At 37.4% G+C, this 25,010-nt stretch overlaps 2 protein-coding genes across 8 annotated transcripts; both read right to left on the bottom strand.

Moving 5' to 3' along the window:
- Positions 1 to 10,948: 10,948 nt before the first annotated feature.
- On the bottom strand, positions 10,949 to 12,508 carry LOC103974087 (receptor-like protein 57). 3 transcript variants are annotated; one of them, XR_001976554.2, is made up of 2 exons: positions 11,522 to 12,506; positions 10,949 to 11,417 (listed from the first exon to the last, which is right to left on the bottom strand). XR_001976554.2 is itself a non-coding variant. In XM_065113735.1 (2 exons), exon 1 carries the CDS (start codon positions 12,437 to 12,439, stop codon positions 11,606 to 11,608), a length of 834 nt encoding a protein of 277 aa, XP_064969807.1. In that variant the 5' UTR covers positions 12,440 to 12,508; the 3' UTR covers positions 10,949 to 11,417; positions 11,603 to 11,605. The 3 variants fall into 3 exon arrangements, 2 of the variants coding, with proteins under 2 accessions (XP_064969807.1, XP_009387113.2); XM_065113735.1 differs by having other exon boundaries at positions 11,603 to 12,508; XM_009388838.3 differs by having other exon boundaries at positions 11,564 to 12,507.
- A 1,586-nt stretch (positions 12,509 to 14,094) lies between these two features.
- LOC135615367 (transcription factor bHLH49-like) lies at positions 14,095 to 17,271 on the bottom strand. Of its 5 annotated transcripts, XM_065113730.1 has the most exons (10): positions 16,957 to 17,271; positions 16,768 to 16,822; positions 15,598 to 16,176; positions 15,304 to 15,498; positions 15,162 to 15,227; positions 15,013 to 15,081; positions 14,821 to 14,892; positions 14,553 to 14,732; positions 14,371 to 14,473; positions 14,095 to 14,274 (listed from the first exon to the last, which is right to left on the bottom strand). In XM_065113730.1, the coding sequence occupies exons 3-9, from the start codon at positions 15,949 to 15,951 to the stop codon at positions 14,375 to 14,377; spliced, it is 1,035 nt and encodes a 344-aa protein (XP_064969802.1). In that variant the 5' UTR covers positions 15,952 to 16,176; positions 16,768 to 16,822; positions 16,957 to 17,271; the 3' UTR covers positions 14,095 to 14,274; positions 14,371 to 14,374. The 5 variants fall into 5 exon arrangements, with proteins under 5 accessions (XP_064969802.1, XP_064969801.1, XP_064969803.1 ...); XM_065113729.1 differs by having other exon boundaries at positions 14,095 to 14,473; positions 16,957 to 17,270; XM_065113731.1 differs by having other exon boundaries at positions 14,095 to 14,473; positions 15,598 to 16,025; positions 16,957 to 17,270.
- Between the last annotated feature and the right edge of the window lie 7,739 nt (positions 17,272 to 25,010).

Genomic DNA, 25,010 nt, shown 5'->3' with positions numbered 1-25,010 from the left:
GATGTCACCTTCAAGGTATACAGTAGCAAAAATATGCTATCTTGTGTCCTCAGCTATTATGTTCCACCTTTGTTTAGAGGTTAAGAAGTGTTTTCACATTATCCCAAGACCGAGGAGCTTCTATATGTAGGGAAGTCTAGGGGCAACATCACATGCGCAGCGGAAGAAAAGAAAACAAAAATCCTCAAACTTCCTAATGATGTGTTCATCGTCGTGCAAAGATTAGTGTGTAAAATTCGCGAAACTAAAAACCCCACATGAGATAGTTGTGTTACCTAGGGAGATCGTATATCCCTGAATCCTTGCAGATATTTAGGAGAGGATGAAGGAGGTCAAGCGTCCTCCTCTCTAACGGTGATCCATATAGTAGGGCTACGACGACGCTCCTCAAATTGCTACCAAAATCTTTACACCTGCTATCTAATGAGTAGAAGGGAAGTAGAGAATAAGAGGTGGCAACTAAGAAACCTCTAACCCATGAGCCTTTGGTTACTTCCTATTTATGGAGGTCTCCTATCAACTTAACCATAATGAATCTTGCCCTATTGAGTACTAGATCTACATCCAACTATCCAAGCCTATTAGATTAGTGGATCTCTATCCAATAATCTCTCATTGGCTCTTATTGGATCTCATCCATATGATCCAATAATTCAAGAGCTTATTCGATATCCAATAAGATAGGGACTCCGACAAATATCTCATATCCAAATCTCTACTCGTCGCAATGTCTATCATATGTGTGTGACCCTCTAGGCCCAATATCGAGCTGGTTGTGAGTCATACCTGTTAGAACTTCTTTTAGCTCAATGAATTATTATCTCCATAATAATTCACTCGACTCATCGATTGTGGAAGTATTAGACCACTACGCCATAGTCCCCAAATGATGGACCTATCTGTCCTCAGTTTCCATATATCTATAGTCTCTTATCTATCTAATACCCCAGATACCATATACCGAGTATGGTACTATCAAGCTCATGCAGTTTCTACTCGAGATTCGCTCCAATCGGATTCTCCCAGAGAACTCTTTCTCTCTCAATCTGAATGACCATAACTAGGGATTTATTTGAGCAAGAATATATGGGGTATTCCTCTTATGACACCGAGAGCGGATGATCCTCTATCGATACTCAATAGCTCTCGTAAGGTTGGCTGTCATTCCCGATGACTGGCTGTACTAGATTTGAAACTTTCATACCTATAAGTCCGGTATCAAAGAGTGGAGTACTCATACAAGACATTCTAGTGGCTCAAGTCTAAGGATCAGGTACACCACTATGATAACAAAATCACTGTCTGACAATGAGGTATCATTAACCATCCATCATTCCGTGAGTGAATCAATCAATGAACTCATTCTCTAATGAGCACCTATACTATATCCCTAGTGTTCTCACACGAGTAGTTATAAGATCAATTGCCTCTATCATATGGACGATCATTCCGTGAGTGAATCAATCAATGAACTCATTCTCTAATGAGCACCTATACTATATCCCTAGTGTTCTCACACGAGCAGTTATAAGATCAATTGCCTCTATCATATGGACGGGTATACAGTACACTAGTATGTCCGATTATCTCGATGTCCCTTTCGAGTAACCTATGATTAAGATTATTTAAGGTTTGTGTTTAAAAATGAATTAGTCTCATTATCATGATCTCATCACGATCTGATTCCCATTGCACAGATTCATGGACATCATAATATATATGCATATATGCAACAAGTAATATAAAGTGATAAAATACTTAAATATAATAAGTAAAAATAATGCATATCATATCACACGTGTTATCACTCATATAATTGGCTTGTATGACACCTATGACTAGCACTACATGTTTTAAATGTCCGGGTCTAATGCAACAAGGTTCTCTCAACGAGTGAAAACCCAACCATTGTCATGCTATGGCTTGTTTCCATCATAAGTTGACCACTGGTTGAAACAAAGGCCAACTACAATGACTCGTGAGGCACCTCAGGAGATACCCCTAAACTTTTACTATCATAGAGTTGGTTAGTTCTAATCGACCTAGTCTTGAGTTTGAGTTGAACTCAGATACCCCTAAACTTTTACTATCATAGATTTGGTTAGTTCTAACTGACCTAGTCTTGAGTTTGAGTTGAACTCATACCAAGTCTCGTAGCCATGAATAATCTCATAGTCACTTATTTTATGGCTTAATATTTTACACTTAAAATAAAAAAATTGATATGTTTTCAAAAACTACATATTGGAATAAGTGTAAGCTCCTAACTTTGATCCAGAAATAAGCTTTGAAATATTCAATTTTAAGGGGCTTATCAATTTTGGATGCAATGACAGTAAGGGTATCCGGTTGGAGAAGTTCAATAGGCAACCCGAGAAACTAGGTCGAAATCGAGACCATTTTGATATTCTCCATCAATGTTTGGAAAAAAGATTTCTAGGAGATTAGATAAAGCGCATGTCCTTGAACAAACCAAGAACCGCACAAACCTAAAGCAAAAGAATATGACTCCTAAATTCACCATATCACAAGGTGACTTCAAAGTCCAAAATTTAGGGAGCATACCTTTGAGCACTTTCGATAGTGGAATCCATCGAAGAATATTCTATAGGGATTGGACCGCCACTCTTCACAAGCAGATGTGAGGACCTCGGATCCAAGATCGATGACCCTGATCAAGTACTTCTAGATCTTCAATAGGTTAGGGTTGCTTGGAATGGAACTTTCCTAGAAGTCTATGCATCCCAAAATATATTAATCCATATCATTCATAGACTCTTAAAACCTAAGTATTTTATTATAGAGTCAGTGCTTTGAGATATCATGGACTCTTAAAATATTTAGAAGTATTTTGCTTGGAGAAGATAAATGATCTTTCTCACAACAATCACTAAGAGACAATGTAGGGTAAAAATCTGATAAGAATACGATCCAAATAAATCGCAAAACACAGAAAAGGATTAGATTAGAAGGCACTGCAAATCTTCTCAAAATCTGTTTAACAACATGATGCACTGTGAGGATTAGATTGTGTGAGAATTTTGCTTTCTGTAATATTCACCTTATTATTAGCAAATTTTTCTAACAAAATAAATTGATTTAGCACTGTCATTGACTGCAGTGCATCGTAACATGAATAATGGTCACAATCGACATTGTAGCAATCTGTGATAATGGTATATTGGCTGTAGATAACTTTCATTTTTAGTCAAATGACAGTTGTAGCAGGATGTGCATCTTCCAATAGTTTGATGGATGGTGATGAAACATGATAATGTTCATCTTTCCTTAATATAATGCCATTATGACAACGATCAAAGCTCGACAGTAGTTAATCCTTTTTTTTATTTGTTAATCATCATAATAGATGATAATAGTTCATAAAGTCTATTACCTTGTTTTTTTTCTTTACACATGTATGATGAGGCCTTCCTAAAATTATTATAAGGCGTTATTTCAAACAATATGTGACTAGAGAGAGAGTTGCATTCAAACTTAAAACCAGTAGATCAACAGAGTAAAAACGAGTGGCTTCAAAGTGTTGTTGCTCACTTTATTCTCGAACTTAAGACTTGGGAATTGATGCTAGTACTGTCTTTAGCATCCCATTCCAAATTCTAGAAGTTTGTGGTGTAGAAAATGATACCAGGAGAAAAGGTAGAACGAAGTGTGTTATTGTCAATTTTAAGAGAGTCAGATTCAAGTATGATCTTTTGAATCTCTTCCTCTCTAAAATTAATGATAGGTTTGATAGCAGCTAAGATTTCCTACGATAATAGTTGAGATTTTTTCAACTATATGAGCAAATATCGTTGTTCTATTAAGGAAAATCCTCCATCCTTATATGTATAAATAGAGAGCATCATATCAAACACAGACATCTTTTTTATTCCATTCTTCACATGGTATCAGAGCATCTCTCACCTCTCTCGTAGCCATCGCTGCTGATCCGATCTCTAGATCTGATTCCGTTGAGACTCTGCCTTCGACCACTGACTCGCTGCTGGAAGATCTCCACACCCTCACTACTGGTAGATCTCCCCATCGCAACCTTTGTTCACGTCGGACTTCCCTGTTTCGCTGGTCTGCTCGGTGGCCTGTTCTTTTCGCCGTCAACCAAATCGCAGCTTCATTCACTGCTGCCAGTGTTCTCCTACCTGAGCCGATGGCTTTCTTTACTATTGCTTGCTTTGTCAAATCTCACCCTTCTCTCATCATTTCCTCTGCCTCGGCTAACCTCCGGAAACATTAATCTAAAGCAATGATGTATCAGTGTCTTTGTGTTGTCCACTCGTTGCAGCTCGTAACAACACTTACTGTTGTCTACGCGCTCTTTGCCCAAGTGGGACATCCTCACCGAGTATCGAATGTGCTCTTCCTCCCTACTCGACGTATCTTCTGTTTCTTCCTCTCTACTTTGGTTCCTACAGACCATCAATGCGATGAACCCTCGCGGTCACCTCCTACCGTAGCCCCGTAATCGCTTCCTAGCTAGAGTCCACTGCCTCCCCTTAGGTCGTAGCTGTAACCGCTCGACCATCCCTCCTCGCGGCGACGTTTTCGCCCCTCAGTCACGTCTCATCCCGTCGCTACTTCCCAACCAGTGATCCTGCAACCGCTCAACTATCCTGTCACTTCCTCGTCGACCTCGTCGAGGATCACTAGAAGATAAGAAGAATTATTGAAGAAGCTTTATTGAAAAAACTTTATTAAAGAAATTTTATTGAAGAAGGTTTAGCTTAAATATATTAACATGTCCCTCTCCTATTTATACAGATTATGAGAAAGAATTTCCCTCAACAGAATAGAGGATTTTCCTCAATAGAATAGAGAGATTTCCTCATATAGTTGAGGAAATCTTATCTTCTATCATGCCTCCGTAAGATAGTGCTCCTGTCAAGGATACTAATCTTGGATCGATGCAAAGAATGGTTTACGAGCAAGAGGCTTCGTGAGTAGAGCGAGAGTATATCGCTACTGCTGCGATTGCTATTGCTGTGAGGGCACAGGCGTTCCTTTCGTTCCCCTTAAGTCCGCCCTTCGTTCTCCTTAAGTCTGCCGAATTTTGGCAGATCAACAAAGACTATCGCGGTGAGAAAGATGAGGATTGGTCATGGAGCCTCTTAGGAATTTGGTTGCAGCGGCTTTGGTCACTAGCCAAAGGCAAGGGCGAAGCTTTGCTTTTCTCAGTGACGACCGAAGGCAAGAGCGAAGCTTCGCTTTTCTCACTGCTCTTGCTTTGATACCATGATGAAAATAATAGAAGATAAGAAAAAAGCTTTATTGAAGAAGGTTTAGCTTAAATACATTAACATGTCCCTCTCTTATTTATATAGATTAGGAGGAAGGGAAAGAGGAAGGATTTCCCTCAACAGAATAGAGGATTTTCTTTAACAGAATAGAGAGATTTTCTCTTCTCAATTCATCACCCTATAGGAGGAAACGACCATCAAGTAGTCGCAGCCTAGCCATCTCCCATTCGGTAGAGAACTGCTGCATCTCTCTGATCTCTATTGCACTCCAGCCTTCCCTCTCCCACCGATCGCTGCTCCAGAGATCAATGGTGGAGCACTCTAGGAGGTGATCGCCGCCTACCAGCCTTGTCAACGCTACCTTCCCCCCTTGCCCTGCATCCTTTGCCATAGCCGCTTGAAGCCGCAGCCTTTCATAAAACTGCAAGCCGCAACCTGTCACAGAATTGTAGATCTCTCATAGATTAATGATGAGAACTGTATTGCATGGGGTAGAGAACTCTTCTCACAACCCACCTAAGTCGACGCTGATCTACACTGACACTTCTTCTTGATCACTGCCATCGCTACAGCAACAGTTCCAAGGAAGAAGCATAGCTCCCCGCACCTAATCGCAGCAGTCTTCTCACCCACCTAATCATTGCGTAGACTCTCACTTTGCTTCCTTATTTTGGTATATATTCCCAACATGTCCTCATCAATATCTGTCGTTCCAGTTACTATTCCCGTAGGAAACTACAGTACTTTTCCCTTTACAAGCCTTATTTTCATCAATATTGCAACTCTCATTCCCTTCAAATTATCTAAAGGTGGCAACTGGTGTGCTCAATTTTTTAATTACTTATTTGGCTATGATATATTAGGCTACATCGACAGCTCTCTCCGTTGTCTACAATACTCAACATCCTAGGAAGCACCCAGTCCAGTACCAAATCTAGACCATAAACTATGGTTACGCCAAGATTATCTCATCCTTCAAGCAATTCAAGCTTCAGTCGCTAGATCCCTTGCCCCACTCATATCTTCATGTGACACTGCTATTGAAGCCTGGTGTAAGCTGCAAACCACATTAGCAAATCATTTGTATACTCGCTTGTTTAGTCTCCTATCTAGTCTCATGCAAACAAAATAAGAGGGAAGTACTATTGCTCACTATTTACAAAATATAAAAGTTATCATCGATAACTTGACCCTAATAGATCATACTCTTAGTGATGAAGAAGTCATTATCCACACACTTAATGGCCTTAGGGATGAGTATAAGGAACTAATAGCAGTAATACGGGCACGTAATTCATCGATATATTTGAAGAACTTTATGACAAATTAACTGACTATAAGATATATCTCAAGCACGAGGACAAATTGCTAAGATCATCATTATAGCTCAAGTCAGTCAAAAATAAAAAAAGAAGAGCAACCGATATAACAAAATCATTAACAAAGGTTTGGCCAGTCTCCTGAATTTGTGGGCTCTAAACAAACCTCTCCTCCTCCACCTCATCAACATTTCAACCACATCCATCAAGGCGACTACTATAATTATCTTTAGCCCTAGCATCCTGATCACACAAATCAATAAAGAGTTATCTACCAACTATATGATAAAGTTGGCCACTCTGCAAAAGTCTGTAGAACTCGACCTAGACTTCCTCCTCCATCACACTGGCCTCACACAAATCTTTCAACTGCTCTTAATACTAGTAAACAAAATTGGATTATGGACTCTGGCGCATCTAATCATATTACCTCTGATCTACAGAACTTGTCCATCCACAACAAATATGGCAAAAATAAAAACATCATGGTCGGTGATGGTAATGGACTTCCCATTACTCATATTGGTTTCACAATGCTTAATTCACATAGCACAACTTTTATACTCGATGATGTTTTGTGTGCACCCCATATCAAACAAAATCTCATTTCTGTTTTTCAATTCTACAAACAAAATAATACCTCAATTCAATTCTTTCCTAACTCCTTTCTTGTCAAGGATTTGAGCATAGGGGCATCCTTGGTCCGAGGCCAGAGTAAGGATAACATTTACGAGTGGTAATCAATTCCACAAATCACCCAGCCCACTGCCTACTCTTCCATTGCAGCTCTAACTGATGTATGGCATCGTTATCTTGGTCATCCCTCATCCTCTATCCAACAAAATTTATTTTCTCATTATTCTCTTCTTACGCTTAAAACCAATAGCATTATAACTCATTATAATGCTTGTTTAAGTAATAAAAATCATAAACTCCCCTTTGGAATATCCTTCATATCCTGCTATAAACCTTTTGAAGTTATTTATATTGATATTTGGGGCCCTGTCCCAATCACTTCTTTTGACAAGTTTAAATTTTATATTATTTTCGTAGACTATTTCACTAAGTACATATGGTTATACCCTCTCTATCATAAATATAAAGTTTCAACAATCTTTACCAACTTTAGAAAGTTGGTCGAGAACTTCTTTCAATCTACAATTGAAATAGTTTACTATGATAGTGGCGGTGAATATCAAGCCCTCACATCCTGCCTCTCTACTTATGGTATACAATACCTTAAGTCACCCTCACATACTCCTCAACTCGTTGGCTCTATTGAACGCAAACATCAATATATAGTTGAAACTAGTCTCACACTCCTACATCAAGTCTTCATACCAATAACTTTTTGGACTGCAGCTTTTCAAGTTGTCATCTACCTTATTAATCATATGCTCACTCTAGTCCTCTAAGTCACCATTTGAAAACTATTTCACAAATCCTCAAACCTTCAAAAACTCAAAGTGTTTTGGTTGTTTATATTATCTATGGCTCCGTCCTTATGCCTTACATAAGATAACATCAAAATCTAAGCCTTACGTTTTCATTGGATACTCTCTTGAACATAATGTCTTTGGATGCTACGAACCTCAATCTCAAAAAGTCTTTACATCCTGTCATGTTATTTTTGTAGAGACTACCTTTCCATTTCAAAACCCTGAGTCTCTTGTTGTGCAACCTACTCCAACAAATATACATCACTAGAGTATCCCATCGATCTCGTCAACCAAGTCTCCCACAACACCATCCAGTCCTTCTCCTCAGGATCCACACTCTCTTCTTCTCCTGATTCAACAGATCCTCACCTCCTCCATTACTCCTCTCCCTTCTTTACAAGGTTCCCCTACAATTGAAGTAATGCCCTCGGAATCAATCACTATCACTATTACTTCACTATCACTACTACTAAAGTAATACCCTCGGAGTAATGCTCTCCATTACTCCATTACTCCTCTCCCTTCTTTACAAGGTTCCCCTACTACAAGGTTCTCCCACACAATCACTATTTTTATCCTCTCTTGGGACCAATGACACTGAAGGACTTTAGTATCTTTAAACCTTGACTTGACCCTGGACATCCAATGACAACATGCTCCAAAAATAGTATCTTTAAACCATGATAAGTCTTTAACCTACATGCTATCACAAAATCCTTGTCAGAGACCAATGAACCTACTACAATTACTCAAGCCTAAAAATCTTCTTATTGGTGTAAAGCCATATGTGAAGAATATAATACCCTCCTCCATAATTCTACATGGACCCTTGTACCCTCTCATCCCACACAAAAAATCATCGAATGTAAGTGGGTCTTTCGAATTAAGCGGAACCCAGATAGATCCATTATCAGATATAAAGCGTGTCTAGTGGCCAAAGGGTTTCATCAACATCCTGATGTTGACTTCATAGAGACATTTAGTCCTGTTGTTAAACCCACAATAATCTAACTTATTCTGAGTTTAACCATCTCAAAAGGCTGGTATTTACGATAACTCGATGTTAATAATGTCTTTTTACAAATGACCCTAACTGACGATGTCTTCATACAGCAACCTCTTGGCTTCATCCACCCTCAATATTCAAGACATATTTGTAAACTACAAAAAGCTATTTATGGATTTCGTCAATCTCCAAGAGCACGGAACTTGGCTCATTTTTGACATCAATTGGCTTTATCAACTCCAAGTCTTATGCCTTACTATTTCTCCGTCACCAAAGTGATAATATAATATTTTTTTGATATATGTGGATGATATTATTATCATAGGCAACAATCCTATGGAAATCAAGGCATTCCTCAAGCATTTAGCAGATTAATTCTCCCTTAAAGATCTAGGAACCTTGAGCTATTTTTTGGGAGTAGAAGCAATATATACATCTTCAGGACTCTTCATATCATAAAAAAAAGTATCTTCAAGATCTATTATCAAAGACGAACATATAAGACGCAAAAGCGATTACAACTCCTTTGTCTATTAGCGAGTCACTCAAACTATGTGATGGAAGCCCTACTATGGACCCAACTCAATACTGACAAGTACTTGGCTCCTTACAATACTTATCTCTCACTCGCCCAGATATCTCATTTATGGCCAATAAATTATCACAATTCTTGCATCGGCCATCTATTATGCATTGATCTGTAGTTAAACGAATCTTGCGATATCTTCACGGGACCCTCAATCATGGCCTCTTTTTTTGCAAATACTCCCCTCTTCATCTCCATGTCTTTGTTGATGCTAATTTGGTAAGAAACTTTGATGACAAAACATTCACGTCAGGGTATATTATCTTTCTTGGAGCTAATACAATCAGTTAGAGTTCTAAGAAGTAAAAGATGGTTGCACGATCTACAATTGGAGCTGAATATCACGCTATTGCAATCATTGCTGCAAAACTCAATTTAGTCACGAATCTACTCAAAGAACTTGACATCAACTCCACCTCTACTCCTACAATATATTGTGATAATGTTGGAGCCACTTACCTATGCGCTAATCTAGTATTCCACTCATGCATGAAACACATAGCTATTGATTTTCACTTCGTGCGAGAACAAGTTGTTAGACATCAACTACATGTTTCTCACGTACATATTATCACGGACAAAACTGTAAACGAGGTGTTTAATATAATGCTCATGTATGTCCGCGTCTTTTGGTTTGTTCATTCTATCACAACATGTAGAGGGATGGTCGAAGGCTTAATAGTCCCAATTTAATTGGGTTTGATGGCCCTTTTAGGCTTGTAAATAAAGGTTGTGTCATGTGGACACTTGTGCAAGATTTTAGTCTGTAGTAGACCATTTTGGAGCCTTTGTAGAGCAACCATTTAGAGCTTGTAAAGTCTGTTTGTAATTTGCATTGGTTATGAAGTGTTTACTAAAATGATTACTTATGGATCCTGAGTGATGCGTTTTCTCTAACTCGTTTCTCTTTTATAAATCCTAAGGGTCTATGGGAGGTTTCGGGGAGATTGACCTTTGCAGACGAACTCGCAAGGGTGCCGCACAAATTAGGTAAAATCAGTTAAGTCTGTGATAATATGGTTGATCAACTAGTAGACTCGCTCACGAAGCCTCTTGCCCATAAACTATTTTCATCGCATTGGTCTAAAATTGACATCCTTGATAGGAGTACCATCTTACAGAAAATATCATCAGAAAATCCTCCCTCCTTACGTGTATAAATAGAGAGCACCATATCAAACATACAAATCTTCTTGATTTCATTGGTTCACGAGGTTACGTGATTCCTTACCATTAAAAAGTTATTTCTGATAGGTTAATTAAAGCAGGAATGAGCATCAACTTCTTAAATTGCAAGATTTTAGATCTTGTAGAAATTACTTAGAAATTAACAAAACCTGCAGACAGAACAAAAGGCGCAATAAATTTATGTCAATTTTTCATGTACACCTAAAAAATGTATCCTCCACTCGACAGTAAAACTAGAGAACACGTAGAATTAAACAGCTAATATCTTTGTTTAAAGCCCAAAGACAGATGCTCTGCTCAAATCAAAACACAGTTAAAGCTTCCCACTTCTAAGAGAATCTGAAACACTCACCAGTGGATGAGTGTGCTGCCCAAAACTCTTCACTGCAACATATTGGAACCAACACTAGCCAAGCAGAGCATGGAACAGACTACCATCATTTGCTGAGACTCAAAATATGAGTCCATCAGTGTTCTTTTCTCAACTCTGCTCTTTTTCAGGTCATTGGAAGATATTGGAACCAGCACTACCCCCAAGGAACAAAACCTTGTCCTCCCAAGACAAGAAGAGTGCCTAGTCTAAATCCTTCCTTTGTTTTGGCGTTGGATGTCAATGGAAGCTTAAACCTGCTCCGAAATAATAATTAAGAAGTGGTTAACCAAAGATAGATGTGGAGGAGGAAAATAGAAAGGAAAGCTAATAAGGAACAAGATAGGAGCCCATTTTTTACTCTTCGTAGATGCGGATGGGAAGATAAAGATGCGATTTTTACGGCGGATTCATGGCAGAACGGGGAGGAAGGGGGTGAAACCGGTCAGTAGTCGAGGTGCGAGACCTTCCCTTCCTCGCCGGGCGTCTTGGTGGTGCGCTCGGTGGCGCGGAGCCAGAAGCAGACGGCGGTGAAGCTGAGCACCAGGCTGAGGAGCCCACTGCCGAGCCCGATCCCGACGATGGCGGGCACCGACAGCCCCCTGCCGCCTCTTTCCGGGGGCAGGGGGTACCCGTACAGTTCCCGGTTGCCGACGAAGGAGCTGGCGTTGAAGCGTGGGACTGCGAGGTCGTCGGAGCGGTTGGCGAACAGAGCGGGGATGGGGCCCTCGAGGCGGTTGTAGGAGACGTCGAAGGCGGAGAGGCGGGCGAGGAGGCCGAGCTGGGCGGGAATGGTGCCGGAGAGGAGGTTGGCGTGGAGGTCGATGAAGTTGAGGTAGGCGCAGAGGGCGAGCTGCGGGGGGATGGTGCCGGAGAGGCGGTTGGCGGAGAGGTTGAGGACGGCAAGGTTGAGGAGGGTGGAGAGCTGCGGGGGGATGGGGCCGGTCAGGGCGTTGGAGGAGAGGTCGAGAGACTGGAGGTTAGTGCAGTTGGCGAGGTAGGGGGAGAGGGAGCCGCCTAGGGTGAGGCCGGGAAGGGCGAGCTTGTAAACGCGCCCGTTGTTGCAGGTGACGCCGTGGAGGTAGGAGGTGAATCCGTTGCAGGATGCCACGAAAGTAGCCGCCGTCCAGTTGCACAGCCTGTTGCCCGGGTCCGTCATCGACCGCCGGAGGTTGGACAGGCAAGCCTCGTCGTTCGGGTCCGATAGCGCGGGCCGTGTTACAAGAGATAGGAGGTGGAGTACGGTGACGACAACCCACAACAGCGGCTGCATCGCCATTATATTGGAGCAGCAGGAGCGGCAGCAGTCTCAGCAGCAGGGAAAGGACGAAGTGGGAAGAATGCTAGGAATATATCATTAACCAAGTTGTTATTTGGATTCGGATCCGGATCTGACCCGGAAACTCAAATCCATTTGTGTTGCTTTACGATCTGTGCACTGGCGTGAGATGTAGTGTCTAACGTACGATTTGATGAGAATAATTGCGTAATTCATGGGGTTAGAATTGAGATTCATTGGAATGTATAAAACATTAGAATCGATCTCAGGAGGATTATTATTTCCTCTGTATTCTGAGAGAATATTTATGTAAGTTAATGCTGATTATAAATAATAACAATCGAACTTTGATTGATAGGTATAGTAGCAGTTTGTACCTTTGAGCGAAGGAATAAATCAACACATATGTAGTCTTTGTTAATATAGTCGTCAAAACCAGATGAACGAAAAGGGTTATGCCTCTTTGATGTTGTTTTTACTTGTGATAGTCTCACAAAAAAACTTGGAGATTCAATGAATTAGTTGGAAGTCATGAGGAAGATACAGTGGAGATTAGTACAGATTATGTGGGAGAGCACACCCATACAGTATCACCAACCATAGAATTGCTGTAGCACAGTGCATGCAGGTATCAGCTTGATTAGACATTGGTGTGATGGACTGTGCTCTTGCACTGCTGAGGATCAATTGTTCCGTGCGAGTAATTTGGTGTCTCAGTGACTTCTCTGTAGTCCTCATTGTGTGTGTGTGTGTGAGAGAGAGAGAAAGAGAGAGAGAGAGAGAGAGATAATACGCAGGATTGTTGGCACCATTTGACCTCAGTTGTGTCTCTCAATGCTAGTGACTCCAACACTCGAGAAAAACATAATAGATGCAAACTGAAGTGACATTGCTGTAGACAATTGCAAAGAGATTAATAAGGGTCACTTTAATATCAATGTTTTCTTTCTCTTTTTCTTCTATTAAGTGCTAACATATGTCAATTGAAGGATTAATCTTAAGGTCTTTATATTGTACGGGTACATAGCTTTTGCTGTTGCTTTTCCATAGGTCAACAACAGAATCAATTTGATAATCTCCAATTAAGCCGCAAGATGATATGATATACAGCATTAGCTCCATGTCTTCTTATTTTAGGTTTAATCAGTAGACTGAGATGTGCACAAGCTCCGAGTAGCTCCCCTTTTCAGGTTATTTATCTGTGGCAGGATTGACGAGGTTATAGCACCTATGGATTCTTTCCTAGACTTCGACAAAGCAAAGGATACTTGTCATTGCCTATGTAGACTCGATCCCTTTCTTTTTTGGTGCTAAGAAGTGGATATTTTCACCTTGTTTCTATTTGAGTTAGAAACAGAAACAAGAGAGCATCCCAACTGAGATTTACACTTGAAATTATACTTGTGATACAAAAACTTGAGCAATCAAAGAGTATTAAGAATCGTTTTCATGTTTTTTCCAGGTGATATGAAGTGAAAATTTGCTTTTGGAGTTGAAAATCATCTCAGAGAATAGAAATATCATTTTTTTGGGCAAGTAAGAAATCAGACATCTGATTTTTCAGGTTTCTCACATGCTACAAACCCTCTTTCAGGCACTGTATATTCCATTTCAACTGTTACAATTAGCTCACACCATCAATTTGACACCAATCAGAAATCAGAAGCAAGTCTCAGCCTTCATGTATCATGTGATGTATTCATCCAGAAAGGGGTGATGAAGAAGGTCAGAACTGGTGACGCTATTCTATATATATGGCATTCTTCATGATCCAAAAGCACATGAAATCTTTCAAAAGATTCTTGAAGCAGGCGCTACATTCTTGTACATCTTAGCTGGAAGGATACCAGTTCTACAGTTCAGTGTACTGATCATAGCTTGACCTTCATGGATTCTATACCATCAGACAGACTTCCATGAGCTGAACTTACCAGTTCAGAATGGATTGATGCCATTGCGCTCTGTGGGAGTCTCATTAGGGATGGAATTCATCGGTAATGTATTCTGGAGATCATTGTGCCATGCAATCGGTAACTGTTGCCAAACATCTAGTCAGCGGAGCGAATGGAAACATAAGCATGCAAGTTCTGCAGAGAAATGAATTCAGATTTACCTGAGACATGTTAGAGATCTGTGAGAAGGAGGCCTGCAGCAGATCCCCTGAACTGGGAGCACTGTAGAACATTTCAGGTTGAGTGATTCTTTGAAATGTCGATCCATATAACTGAGGTTGGAAACTGCTCATTCCTGGACCAATTGCAGGAACAGCCGAACCTCCGTAGCATGAATGGATCTAAAAGGACAGGATGCGACAAACATTAGAAAGAATCTTTCAGACAGATTGCAAGTTTGCGAGCTTCCATGATTCATGTTTCGCTTACATCTCCAGAAAGAATTTGCTCAAGATCAAAGTTCAGTTCTGGATTGACCGCTGCAAGTTTCATCGAGAGGAACTGCGAATTCCAACGAGGTAAAATATATTCAAACAAGGATTAGTAACAGCAGATAGAAGAAAGGAGATGAGTGATTTCCTCTGAATTCAGAGAGCAAAAGCTGAATGATTCAGGAGATACCTCAACCTGGCGTTGCAATGACTGCACGTAGTTGATTATCTCATCAAGCATCATGGCCTTGCCATTTATCTGCAACATCAGAACGAAGCAGTTGACTACAAGTAACATTATAGGAAGAAAGATGGGTGTCTTTCCAAAGAATCAATTACCTTGCTGCATCCTGGAACAAGATCTTGAAGAAGTTTCATTCGTTCACTAATCTTTTCCCTCCTAATCTGCAGATTAAGCAAGTCGAACTAAGAGGAACTGAGAACGACAATGCAGAAACATGTTTCAGAAGAGGAGACCTACTCTTTCTGCAAGGCTGTGACTATTGGTTGCCTGGCCTCGCTTGGCCCTCACATGAATGTAATCATCCTTAGAAGCTGGACTTTGATTGTTGCTGCCTAGTCTCACTTCATTCTTCCGCTTCTTTTCGTCGTTCGCTGTTGGATGCTTGGAAGAAGACTTAAGTGAAACATCATACTGTTCTTCAGCCTTGACATTCTGATAGAATTCAAGAGGGAGATAAGAAGCGGTAAGTAAACTTCGAGAGTTAATATGTAGCCAGTTATATACAGAGAAGAGAAATAGAAATCAGCTTACTTGAGCTCTATCCTCTGGAGATTGGGAAGGTAACGCACCACATTCGGCTTGACCTTTCCTCTTGTTCCCCTTGATGTTAGTCTCGATGCTGTGCTTGGAAATTACAGCTTTATGTGGAGGGAAGGGAGCACTTCCAAGCTGGTATCTTTCAGATAAACAAGAAGCACTCATGCCACCAGCAACCAAACCGTTTGTTTCTTGGTCTTGAGGTAAGCTAATGTTGTAGGAATAATCAAGGGGATCCCAAGTGTTCCTTGAGGACTCTTCGGCAACTCTTGCAGCAGCACTATGAGCCATCAAAGCAGATTTCGTCGATCTTCCAACAACATCCTCAGATTGTTTAGCTGAATACATTAGAGAACAACCGGAATTCTCTCCTGCTGGGGAAGAAACTACTCGATATGAAGACTTCAAGTTCAAGGCAAATACTGTGGGAAACACAAGTAGCTTTTTCTTTAGCTAAAGAGTTGGATGAATGCTGACTGATAATTTCTTGCAGGACTCAACAAGGAACAATTGCCCTTGACAGCTTTACATCAAGAGGTAAAAAAGCAAAAGTAGCTCCTCAGCAGAAGAATCCTAGACACAACAAATAGGAAAGAGGAAGCACATGTCAAGTCATGAAATCTACCATACACCAGCTGGATTACTTAATGGCCATAAGATCACAACATATATTCTATTTCAGTTTGCCACAAGCCAGAAAGCTAAACTTTTATCAGAGTATAAAGGAGACATACAGCAGATTTCTCTGGCCACTAAGTGATCTGTATATTGGTAAGAAAGCAATGCTTCCTCCTTTCTTTCTTTCCTTTTTTTTGTTTGTCTCTCTAATTTCAAGTTCTTCAGCATAATTTCAAGCATTCGTAACCATTTATCATGAATTTTTTAACCAGACAAGCAATCTAAGTTAATACTTCCACTTGAACCAAAAAGTGATTTTTAACTAGGAAAAAAGAAGAGGTCTCTCTAAGGTTTAGAAATGATCATAAGGGAAAACATAATAATGACATGTAGTAAAATTCTCACAACATTTAATGCTTCTTTTTTTCTTTTGGCTCAAGTGAAACACCACTGAGGCATCAACCCCTTTTCCTTTTGAAGAAGACAGACCTGAATAACTAAACTGGATTTGTGAAAGGGACAGTAGCAAATAATTTTGAAACTTACCTGCAACTAGAAAAGGACAGTAGAGGAAGTCTTTGACTATTTCCTACCAAGGGATCTGTATGGAAACAGTCATCAAAGAATCAATTCTGCTGAATTCCTAAAGAAACTATTGTTTGATAGATAGTTATCTCAAAAACTACCAAAATCCTGCAGATGAAAAAGTGAATATGACTGGAAACAGAAGCTTACCTGTATAAGCATCAGAGGAAATGTCTTCGACCACCAAAGAAATGGAAGGTGTGGTCTCTGCCAAAGCTTATGAATACCCCAACCTTTAAATCCTATGACCACATACTTCATCCAGTGGACATCCTAACTAGTTTCAATCCGACTGCCTTATGCTAAGCAAACAAGGCTGGATTTTGCTGTGTGGGTGAGAGACTGGGTGCTCATGAAGATGAAAGGACATGAAGCAGCATAAAACAGGAACTGAGGATAGCTGCAAGTTACCAACAAGCAGGAACAGGGTGAAAAGATAAAAGAGTGGTGCTTGCCACACTCCAGAGAGGTGAAGTGCTTTTGTTAAAGAGGGGAGGTTAACCACTGCCAACTGCTCTCAGTAATTTATGCTTTCCAAAAGCCAAGGTTAAATTAATCCAAGCTGAGGCATCCAAGATTTTATAGCATGCATTAGGTGGTTCGAAAGTGAGACTGTGAGAGAGCTTATCCTACTGTATCTTATTATTATTCTATTGCTTTTCAGGGAGCAAGGTGCTTCTCTTCCACACCAAGCTTTCAAGGAGAAATCTTCTACTGACACACTGCCAACCATTTCTACACTCATTGTTCCAACTGCCAGCCCACATAACCTTTTTCTTCTCTCCTTTTACCTGAAACACATGGAATCTTATGATCTTTTTACCTTCTTGTCTGGAGTCTGGAGGAGTTTGCCTGGAATTGGATGTTGGAACATAGTCAAAGGAAAGATATCAGACAGTCAACCAGATGTACCATCTCAAACCCATGAGCTCTGTTCATATCTCAGCAGTCACACAACACTTGGGAAGTACACAAGATTCATGGATGGCAAAAGTTTGGAATTTGAATGATGACTAGAAACAAAAGAGGCTCAAGGAGTGTGGAGGCATGTCGAGAATGTAAAGAAGCAGATCCAAGAACTCATAAATATTTTGATCATCATTTGTGGCACAAAGGCTTAATGACATGGTTCCTTGGCATGTCAATGGAGAGATCATTATGAAAATGGTTTGGATGATGCGTTCAACTTCGTGATGAAGGACATGCATCATGGCCTGTGTCGGTGCCAGTTTAGTTTTGTCAGGATCAACAGTGCAGCCCTAGAAAATAAATGTTCACGGCACCAAGACAAGTAGAAAAGGCTCACTATAGGAATGCTTGAATGCAGGTAAACAGTTCAGTGTTTATGTCATCTAATCTTGACCGATCAATGCAAGGAAAGGGACTTGACAGTTCTCCCCCAGGTGAACATGTTGGATACTGTGAGCCAACACTATGACAACTTCCAAAGTTCTGAATCACTTGTTTGGGTTGATATATATTTGTCCACCTTTCGAGATGGTTGGATTCCTTTTCAGCTTGAGATCCCTTCCATCCCTGATTATGACAAATAGTTGAGGTCATTTTTCTCATCCCAGACACTTTAATCTGCTCAATTTTGGAATTCATCTGGAAGAGCATCTTCTGAATCACCATTGTTTCTCAAGTCCAACACATCCATATGTATGAACAATGTAATGTGAGACTAAGTTTAACTGCTTCCATCTTGATTTCTAGTACTAGAAAAGTTGGGTAAGAAACAATCTAAATTTTCTCGCTTGGTCCTGTACTCCGGTGATTCCAACTAAAGCTTCTCAAACATCTCAGAATATAGTGACATGAAACTATGAGCTGCACAAACGAGTTGTGGGCTGTGCAAGGAGCCATAATAGCTCTCATATGATCACATTTTGGCTAACAAAACGAAATTTTTATTTAAATGGGAGGGAGATTAATGGGACATGTGGAAGGTTAAGAATTCACCAAAAATCTTAGATTTGTAGGTGTGGAAAGTAGTTGCTTATGCTCCAGGTCCTTTTAATCTTGTGATCTTCTCAAAGAATGCATCTCCTGTTATGTAATATTGCTTGTTGATGTCTCAGAGCTTCCCTCTATGTCTAAACTCAACAGTGATATTGCAGGTGGTGGAATAGTCTTCAAGTATTACCCAAATGAATGCAAATGTTGTCTAAATTCTATAACATAATGCCATCCTTTTTGGTTTGCAGCTGCAGCTCATAATTCTTCCATTTCCAAGTGATCATCAAGTTAGACCTACTTAAAATGATGCATACAACACAGAGGAGTTCACTAGCTACATATCTTTGTGTCAAATGCCTCAATTATTCAAAGCTACTTGTGCATTTAGTGACAATAGAAATATTTTAACTAGGCATTGAAATTTGGAAGATACGACGTATCTTGCACCCAAGATTTTAACATTAGTTTCTCAATTTATAGCTGCCTCTCATAATGAAAAGCATAACCTAAGATATTAGCATATGAATATTTTGGGTTCAAGTGCATGATGAACATGAATATTTGACTGAGAGCTCACCATATTAATTGAAGTGAAGCTTAACATGGTAAATAAGATTGTTCCTTTACGACGCGACGAGAGTGATTACAATTCAACTTACAAATAAATCCTCTCTACTAATTTAATTCAGTGAGATATATATATATATGTCATCTACGTGTAACAAGACACTAAACAAAGATGTGTAACCTCGTAACACCATCTCAGCAACTCCTTTCCTGTCTGCTTGCAGTAAAAGTTGGCAAAGAAGAGAACATCAATCTACTTGACATGTTACTACTGTCCAAGGCAGGCAGCAAGTGTTCGACTTATTGCCTTCAACTCAAAGGCTCGTGTGCCACTATCATGTGTGCGGCAAGCACCCGACACGGATCTGCTGACAACCCTAAAAGACGCGGTCCACGGCCGCAATGATGGGGAGGCAGTGCACCGAGAACACGCACACCAGTAAAGCCTCGCGTGCCTTCTCTCCTGTGAATGGGCGGCATTGGTTTGCATCATAGTCTCTGAGGACCTTTCCCTGTGCCTCGCAATCTTTTTGGTGCAGTGCACTGCCGTTGGGCGAGCATAAACCTTTCTTGAATTAGGCACTGCATTGAGTGCTGTCTCTTGACAGTCACAGAAGGTAGATCGAGTTGCAGAGAGCAATGGCGAGGAGAAATGGGAAGAAGTCTCTGATGCTTCACATACAAAGCTGTCGATCTCTGTCTGAACCATCTCAGATAAGCACAGAACTCCTTAACAAATTGATGGCACAAGAAAGCACAAGCTAGAGTGTTGACTTTGGGACATAAGTCAACTATAATTCTCATCTAAAATCCACTCCCTCTGCTGCCCAACACCAAGCGGCTACTCTCATACATAGCAGAAGGTTTTCTGATATGAAGCATCGACTTAAGGCCTTCCTACATCTATAGATGCATACATAAAAGCTTCTTATGAACTGATCTAAATTATTGCCCTGGTGATACTGTACTGTGCCAAATCCTCTTGCTAAAAATTGATGGCTTGAGACATCATCAAATAAATTTTACACAAACATTAGTCTATAACTCACTTATCAAATATTAAAAATTTAAAATCTAATCTATAAACATACATTTAGTACATTGAAGTATTAATCTAAAAAGTTTGGATTTCATCACTTGTTGACAACAATAAGCAGCTTGAGACCTGCACTGTAGTGGGCCACAGACCTTTTACTTGTTTGGTGAGTGGGCCTATTCCACCCATTTCCTCACCTTGGACCAAAAAAAAATCACCAAACATCTCATTGTTGTCAACATTGTTTTAATAAAAATTTGTTCCACAAATAAGCCTACGTAACAACAATATATTTGAATAAAATCATATTTATAGATCTCTAGTCTTGCAAATGTGGATGTTTGCAACAAAAAAGTACCTTTTTTTTTGGGGTAATCAACAAGTAATTATGGGTTCAATTGTTGATGTTCTTGTGAGATTTGGATCCAAAGTTTACAAGTCTAGTCCACGGAGACCTTCAAACAATATACCATGGACTAGATTGGCTTCATATATTGAGTTTGATGTATTGCATATTTACCAAACCTAAGAACATGTGGCAATGTAGTATTCATCTTTCATATTCCATCTTGCATTCTTATTAATTATCAACATAATCAAGATTTGTACCCTATGCATGTGATCTCAAGTATGCAGTGATCTTGCGGAGCTAAAGTATAAGATGGATTATCCCCTTAGTTTTCTTCAAGCATAACACGTATTAGTAGAAGGGTGGTGGCTAAAGTTCTTCATGGGGAGGTGTAGAGTATAACGAAGGCATCAATCCTTTGGGTCTCTCCCATCCTCACTTGCAAGACTTCCCTCTTATTCTCTTCTTGGGGCCATCATCAACCAATGATGATAGTTTAATGTCTCCTATGAATCTTTTCTTTCTTTAGTCAAATGGCTCCACTTGTTGTTTGAGATTCCAAATTCCAATGGGTTCCCAACATCAAGGGAGTGTTGGGAAGTTTGTTGCAATAGGTGCTTAGATTGAAGAGCCTCTACATACCAAACAAGTTGCAATAATTTATGTATGCCACTGAAAAGGCTACCACTGGTTTTAATAAACATGAGTTAAAAAATGGCTCTCTTCTAATGATTATAATAAATCAGGGATTTTTTGCATTCATCACTCTAAATGTAAGTTTAGCATATGAATCCCTACAAAAAGAAAGAAAAAAAAAAGATGTTTTTTATTAACTAAATATCATTTCATCATTCTATAGAGTTATTTAAATTTTAACTAACATTAATATTTTTAAAGATTGGCAAAATTATAAAAAAATATATATAGAATCTAAAAAAGAGACTAAAACAATAATTAGTAGGCAAGATATAAAGTTTATAATAATTTTTATAATAAATTAGGTGCTAAAGACGATGAAAAAGATATATATCGAGTTACTAAAGCTAGAAAAAAGTATAAAAAATTAGAAATATTATTAAAGATGAAGATCAAAGAATATTTTGTTAATGATACCGAGACTAAGAAGAGATTAAAAAATTATTTTTATAAATTATTTAATAAATATTTCAACTTAGATTTAATGATAAATAATATGATAGATTTAATAAACATAAATTTGTTAATAAATTTAGAGCTAGTGAAGTAAAACATATATTAAGAAGATAAAATTAGCTAAGAGCATGGGGCCTAATTATATCCCTATTAAGGTCTAAAAAAATTTAAAGGATAGAGAAGTAGTTTAGTTAACTAGTTTATTTAACAAAATCATGAAATTCAAAAAAATATTTGATGAATAGAGAAAGAGTTTCTTAGTGTCAATTTATACAAATAAAAATAACATATAAAATTATTCAAATTATAAAGGAATTAAAATAATTAATCATACTATGAAACTTTGGAAAAAAAAAATCAAAAATAGGATAGGGCTTTAAACAAATATATCCGAAGTTTAGTTTAATTTTATGTTTGGAAAATCAACCATTCAAGTTATTTATTTATTCAGATAATTAATAAAAAAGTATAAAGAAAAAAAATTTTGTATATGATTTTTATTGACTTAGAAATAGCCTATTATAGGTTTTAGAGATTTATTATAGTAAACTTTAGAAATAAATGGTATATCTACTAATTATATTGATATTATTAAGTATATATATGATAATGTAACTATTCATATTAAAACTATAGAAAGTGTGTCTAATATATTTCCTATTAGCAGAAAATTACATGAAGGATCGATATCAAGTCCTTACCTTTTTACATTAGCACGAATGAAGTTACTAATTACTTACATGATAGACCTTCATGATATGTATTATTTACTGATGATATTATCTTAGTTATGAAAACTTAAGTAGAATTAATTATAAACTTGAGCTATGGGGGTAAGCTTTAAAATTGAAAATTTTAAATTATGTATAACTAAATTTAAATATATAAAATATAATCTTAATTATTCTAGAAATAGATAGAAGAATATAGTTAAGTAGAATAAATAAGATGTCTCTTTAAATAAAAGCTTTAGGTATCTTCGATTAAGTTTTTAATAAGTTAGAGAGAGGATATTATTTAAAAAGTAAAAATAAGATGGTTAAAATATCAAGGGATATTAGAAGTCTTATGTGATCATTGAATATTCTTTAAGATTAAAAAAATTATAAAATAATTTTAAAACCAATAATACTTTTTGGATCTAAGTGTTGAGTAGTTAAGAAATAATATATATAAAAAATTTATATTATCGGGATTATAATATTAAGATTGATGCGTCGAGTTATTGGAAAAGATAGGAAAAGAAAATACTCTTATTCATGAATTAGGTATCGTTTCAATAGAGGATAAGATAATAAAAAAATATTTAAGATCATATAGATATATACTTAAGAGATCTTTAGATATGATACTGACTTTAATAGAAACTATAAATAAAAATTTAAGTATTATAAACCTAACTAATCATAAGACTTTTTAACATATATTAATGAAAATATTAATATATCTTAATAACAATAAAAGATTCATATAACTAACATCAGATAATTAAGATTTATGATTTTATTATTGTTATTATTGTAATATTTTTTAAAAAATATGATGATAAATTTTTTAAAAAATATTATAATATTTTTTTGTAGTGATTGATAAGTTATTGATATATGTGTGTGTGTATATATATATATATATATATATATATATATATATATATATATATATGTATATATATATATATATGTATATATATATATATATGTATATATATATATATATGTATATATATATATATATGTATATATATATATATATGTATATATATATATATATATGTATATGTATATATGTATATATACATATATATGTATGTATATATATATATATATATACATATATACATATACATATATATGTATACATATATATGTATATATATACATACATATATATATTTTGTATATGTATACATATATACATACATATATACATATATATATATATATATGTATATAAATATATAAAATAAAAAATTAGGGATAATAATCTTAATATCTAGAGAGATGCATGTACTACATTAAAAGTTAGGTATCATTTTAACGTTCCTGTATTTGAATCTTCTTTGTAATGGTTCCAAGAATGCTCTAAAGTGCACAAAGATGTAGGATAGATGTTGACAATTGAGGCCAATTTTAGCTAGAAATTGTAATTTAACAAAATCCAATGTACCCTATTCTTTTATTTAATATAAATAAAAAGCTAAAATTTCGTATATCTAAAGGCCAAGTCCACAAAATATCAATGATATATATAAGATGGCTATGCATGTACTAAAGCTACCATTATTAAAGCATATATAAAAAAGAATACAAGTATAAATAGTACAATAAAGAGATCAAAATTAAAAATATTAATATAACAAAATTTCCATATCTAAACTTAAAAACGGCTTGAGTGACTAAAGCTCATTTGCAACTAAATGCAATTTTTTTTCATTATATTTATCATATATTTTTATCTTGATGATTTAGTGATAAAAGTCAGTTAATTCTGACTTATTAGATCAATCCTTTATATTACATCATATGTACTTGATTTTGAGGACATAAACACTATTATTTTCCATTTATTATCAAGAATTTAATTGCAATAGATTATATCTATAGACTTAAGTCATTTCAATTATGAAATCGGACTCTTTACTTATATAATAATAAGATTATGTATATTCATCATCCTAATGCCTCATGTAGGTAAGCATTATGAATTGACCTACCATATATATATATATATATATCAAAATAAATATCATAATTGTTTTAAGGAATAAAAATATATATTAAACTATAGAGTTATATATAGCAACCATAAAGATCATTTTAGGACTGAGTTCCTCAATATGGCTTTTGTAGGTGTGCTTTGTCGAACCCTAGAGAGAAAGCTGAGGTTTTGTTTTAATGTCCCACCATATGGCACAACTCCCCGTGCTTCTTCCCTGTCTTCGATTCCACCATCTACCCTACTTTAATCATTGAGCCACAAGCCACCCACAAAGGACATCATTAGCCCTATCAAACTAGTTCTTGTAGGATGTGTATGTCCCCTTGATCATTGATGATTACTGGAACACAAGCAACGATTTCTTTCCCATATTAAGTTTGATATCTATGTAAATTATGTACACATTAATCATAAATAGCTATG

Source organism: Musa acuminata, chromosome BXJ2-6 (assembly GCF_036884655.1).
Source record: "Musa acuminata AAA Group cultivar baxijiao chromosome BXJ2-6, Cavendish_Baxijiao_AAA, whole genome shotgun sequence".
NCBI lineage: Eukaryota > Viridiplantae > Streptophyta > Magnoliopsida > Zingiberales > Musaceae > Musa > Musa acuminata.
This window is presented reverse-complemented; position numbering and strand designations above follow the sequence as displayed.

Bases quoted from the DNA above. Each gene is read 5' to 3' on its own strand.
- LOC135615367 (XM_065113730.1), bottom strand. From the start codon at position 15,951: ATGTATTCAGCTAAACAATCTGAGGATGTTGTTGGAAGATCGACGAAA. The intron at 15,228-15,303 runs GTAGGTCTCCTC...CTTAATCTGCAG, and splicing joins GTCACAGCCTTGCAGAAAGA to ATTAGGAGGGAAAAGATTAG. The intron at 14,474-14,552 runs GTAAATCTGAAT...GTTTGGCAACAG, and splicing joins AGATCTCTAACATGTCTCAG to TTACCGATTGCATGGCACAA.
- LOC103974087 (XM_065113735.1), bottom strand. From the start codon at position 12,439: ATGGCGATGCAGCCGCTGTTGTGGGTTGTCGTCACCGTACTCCACCTC.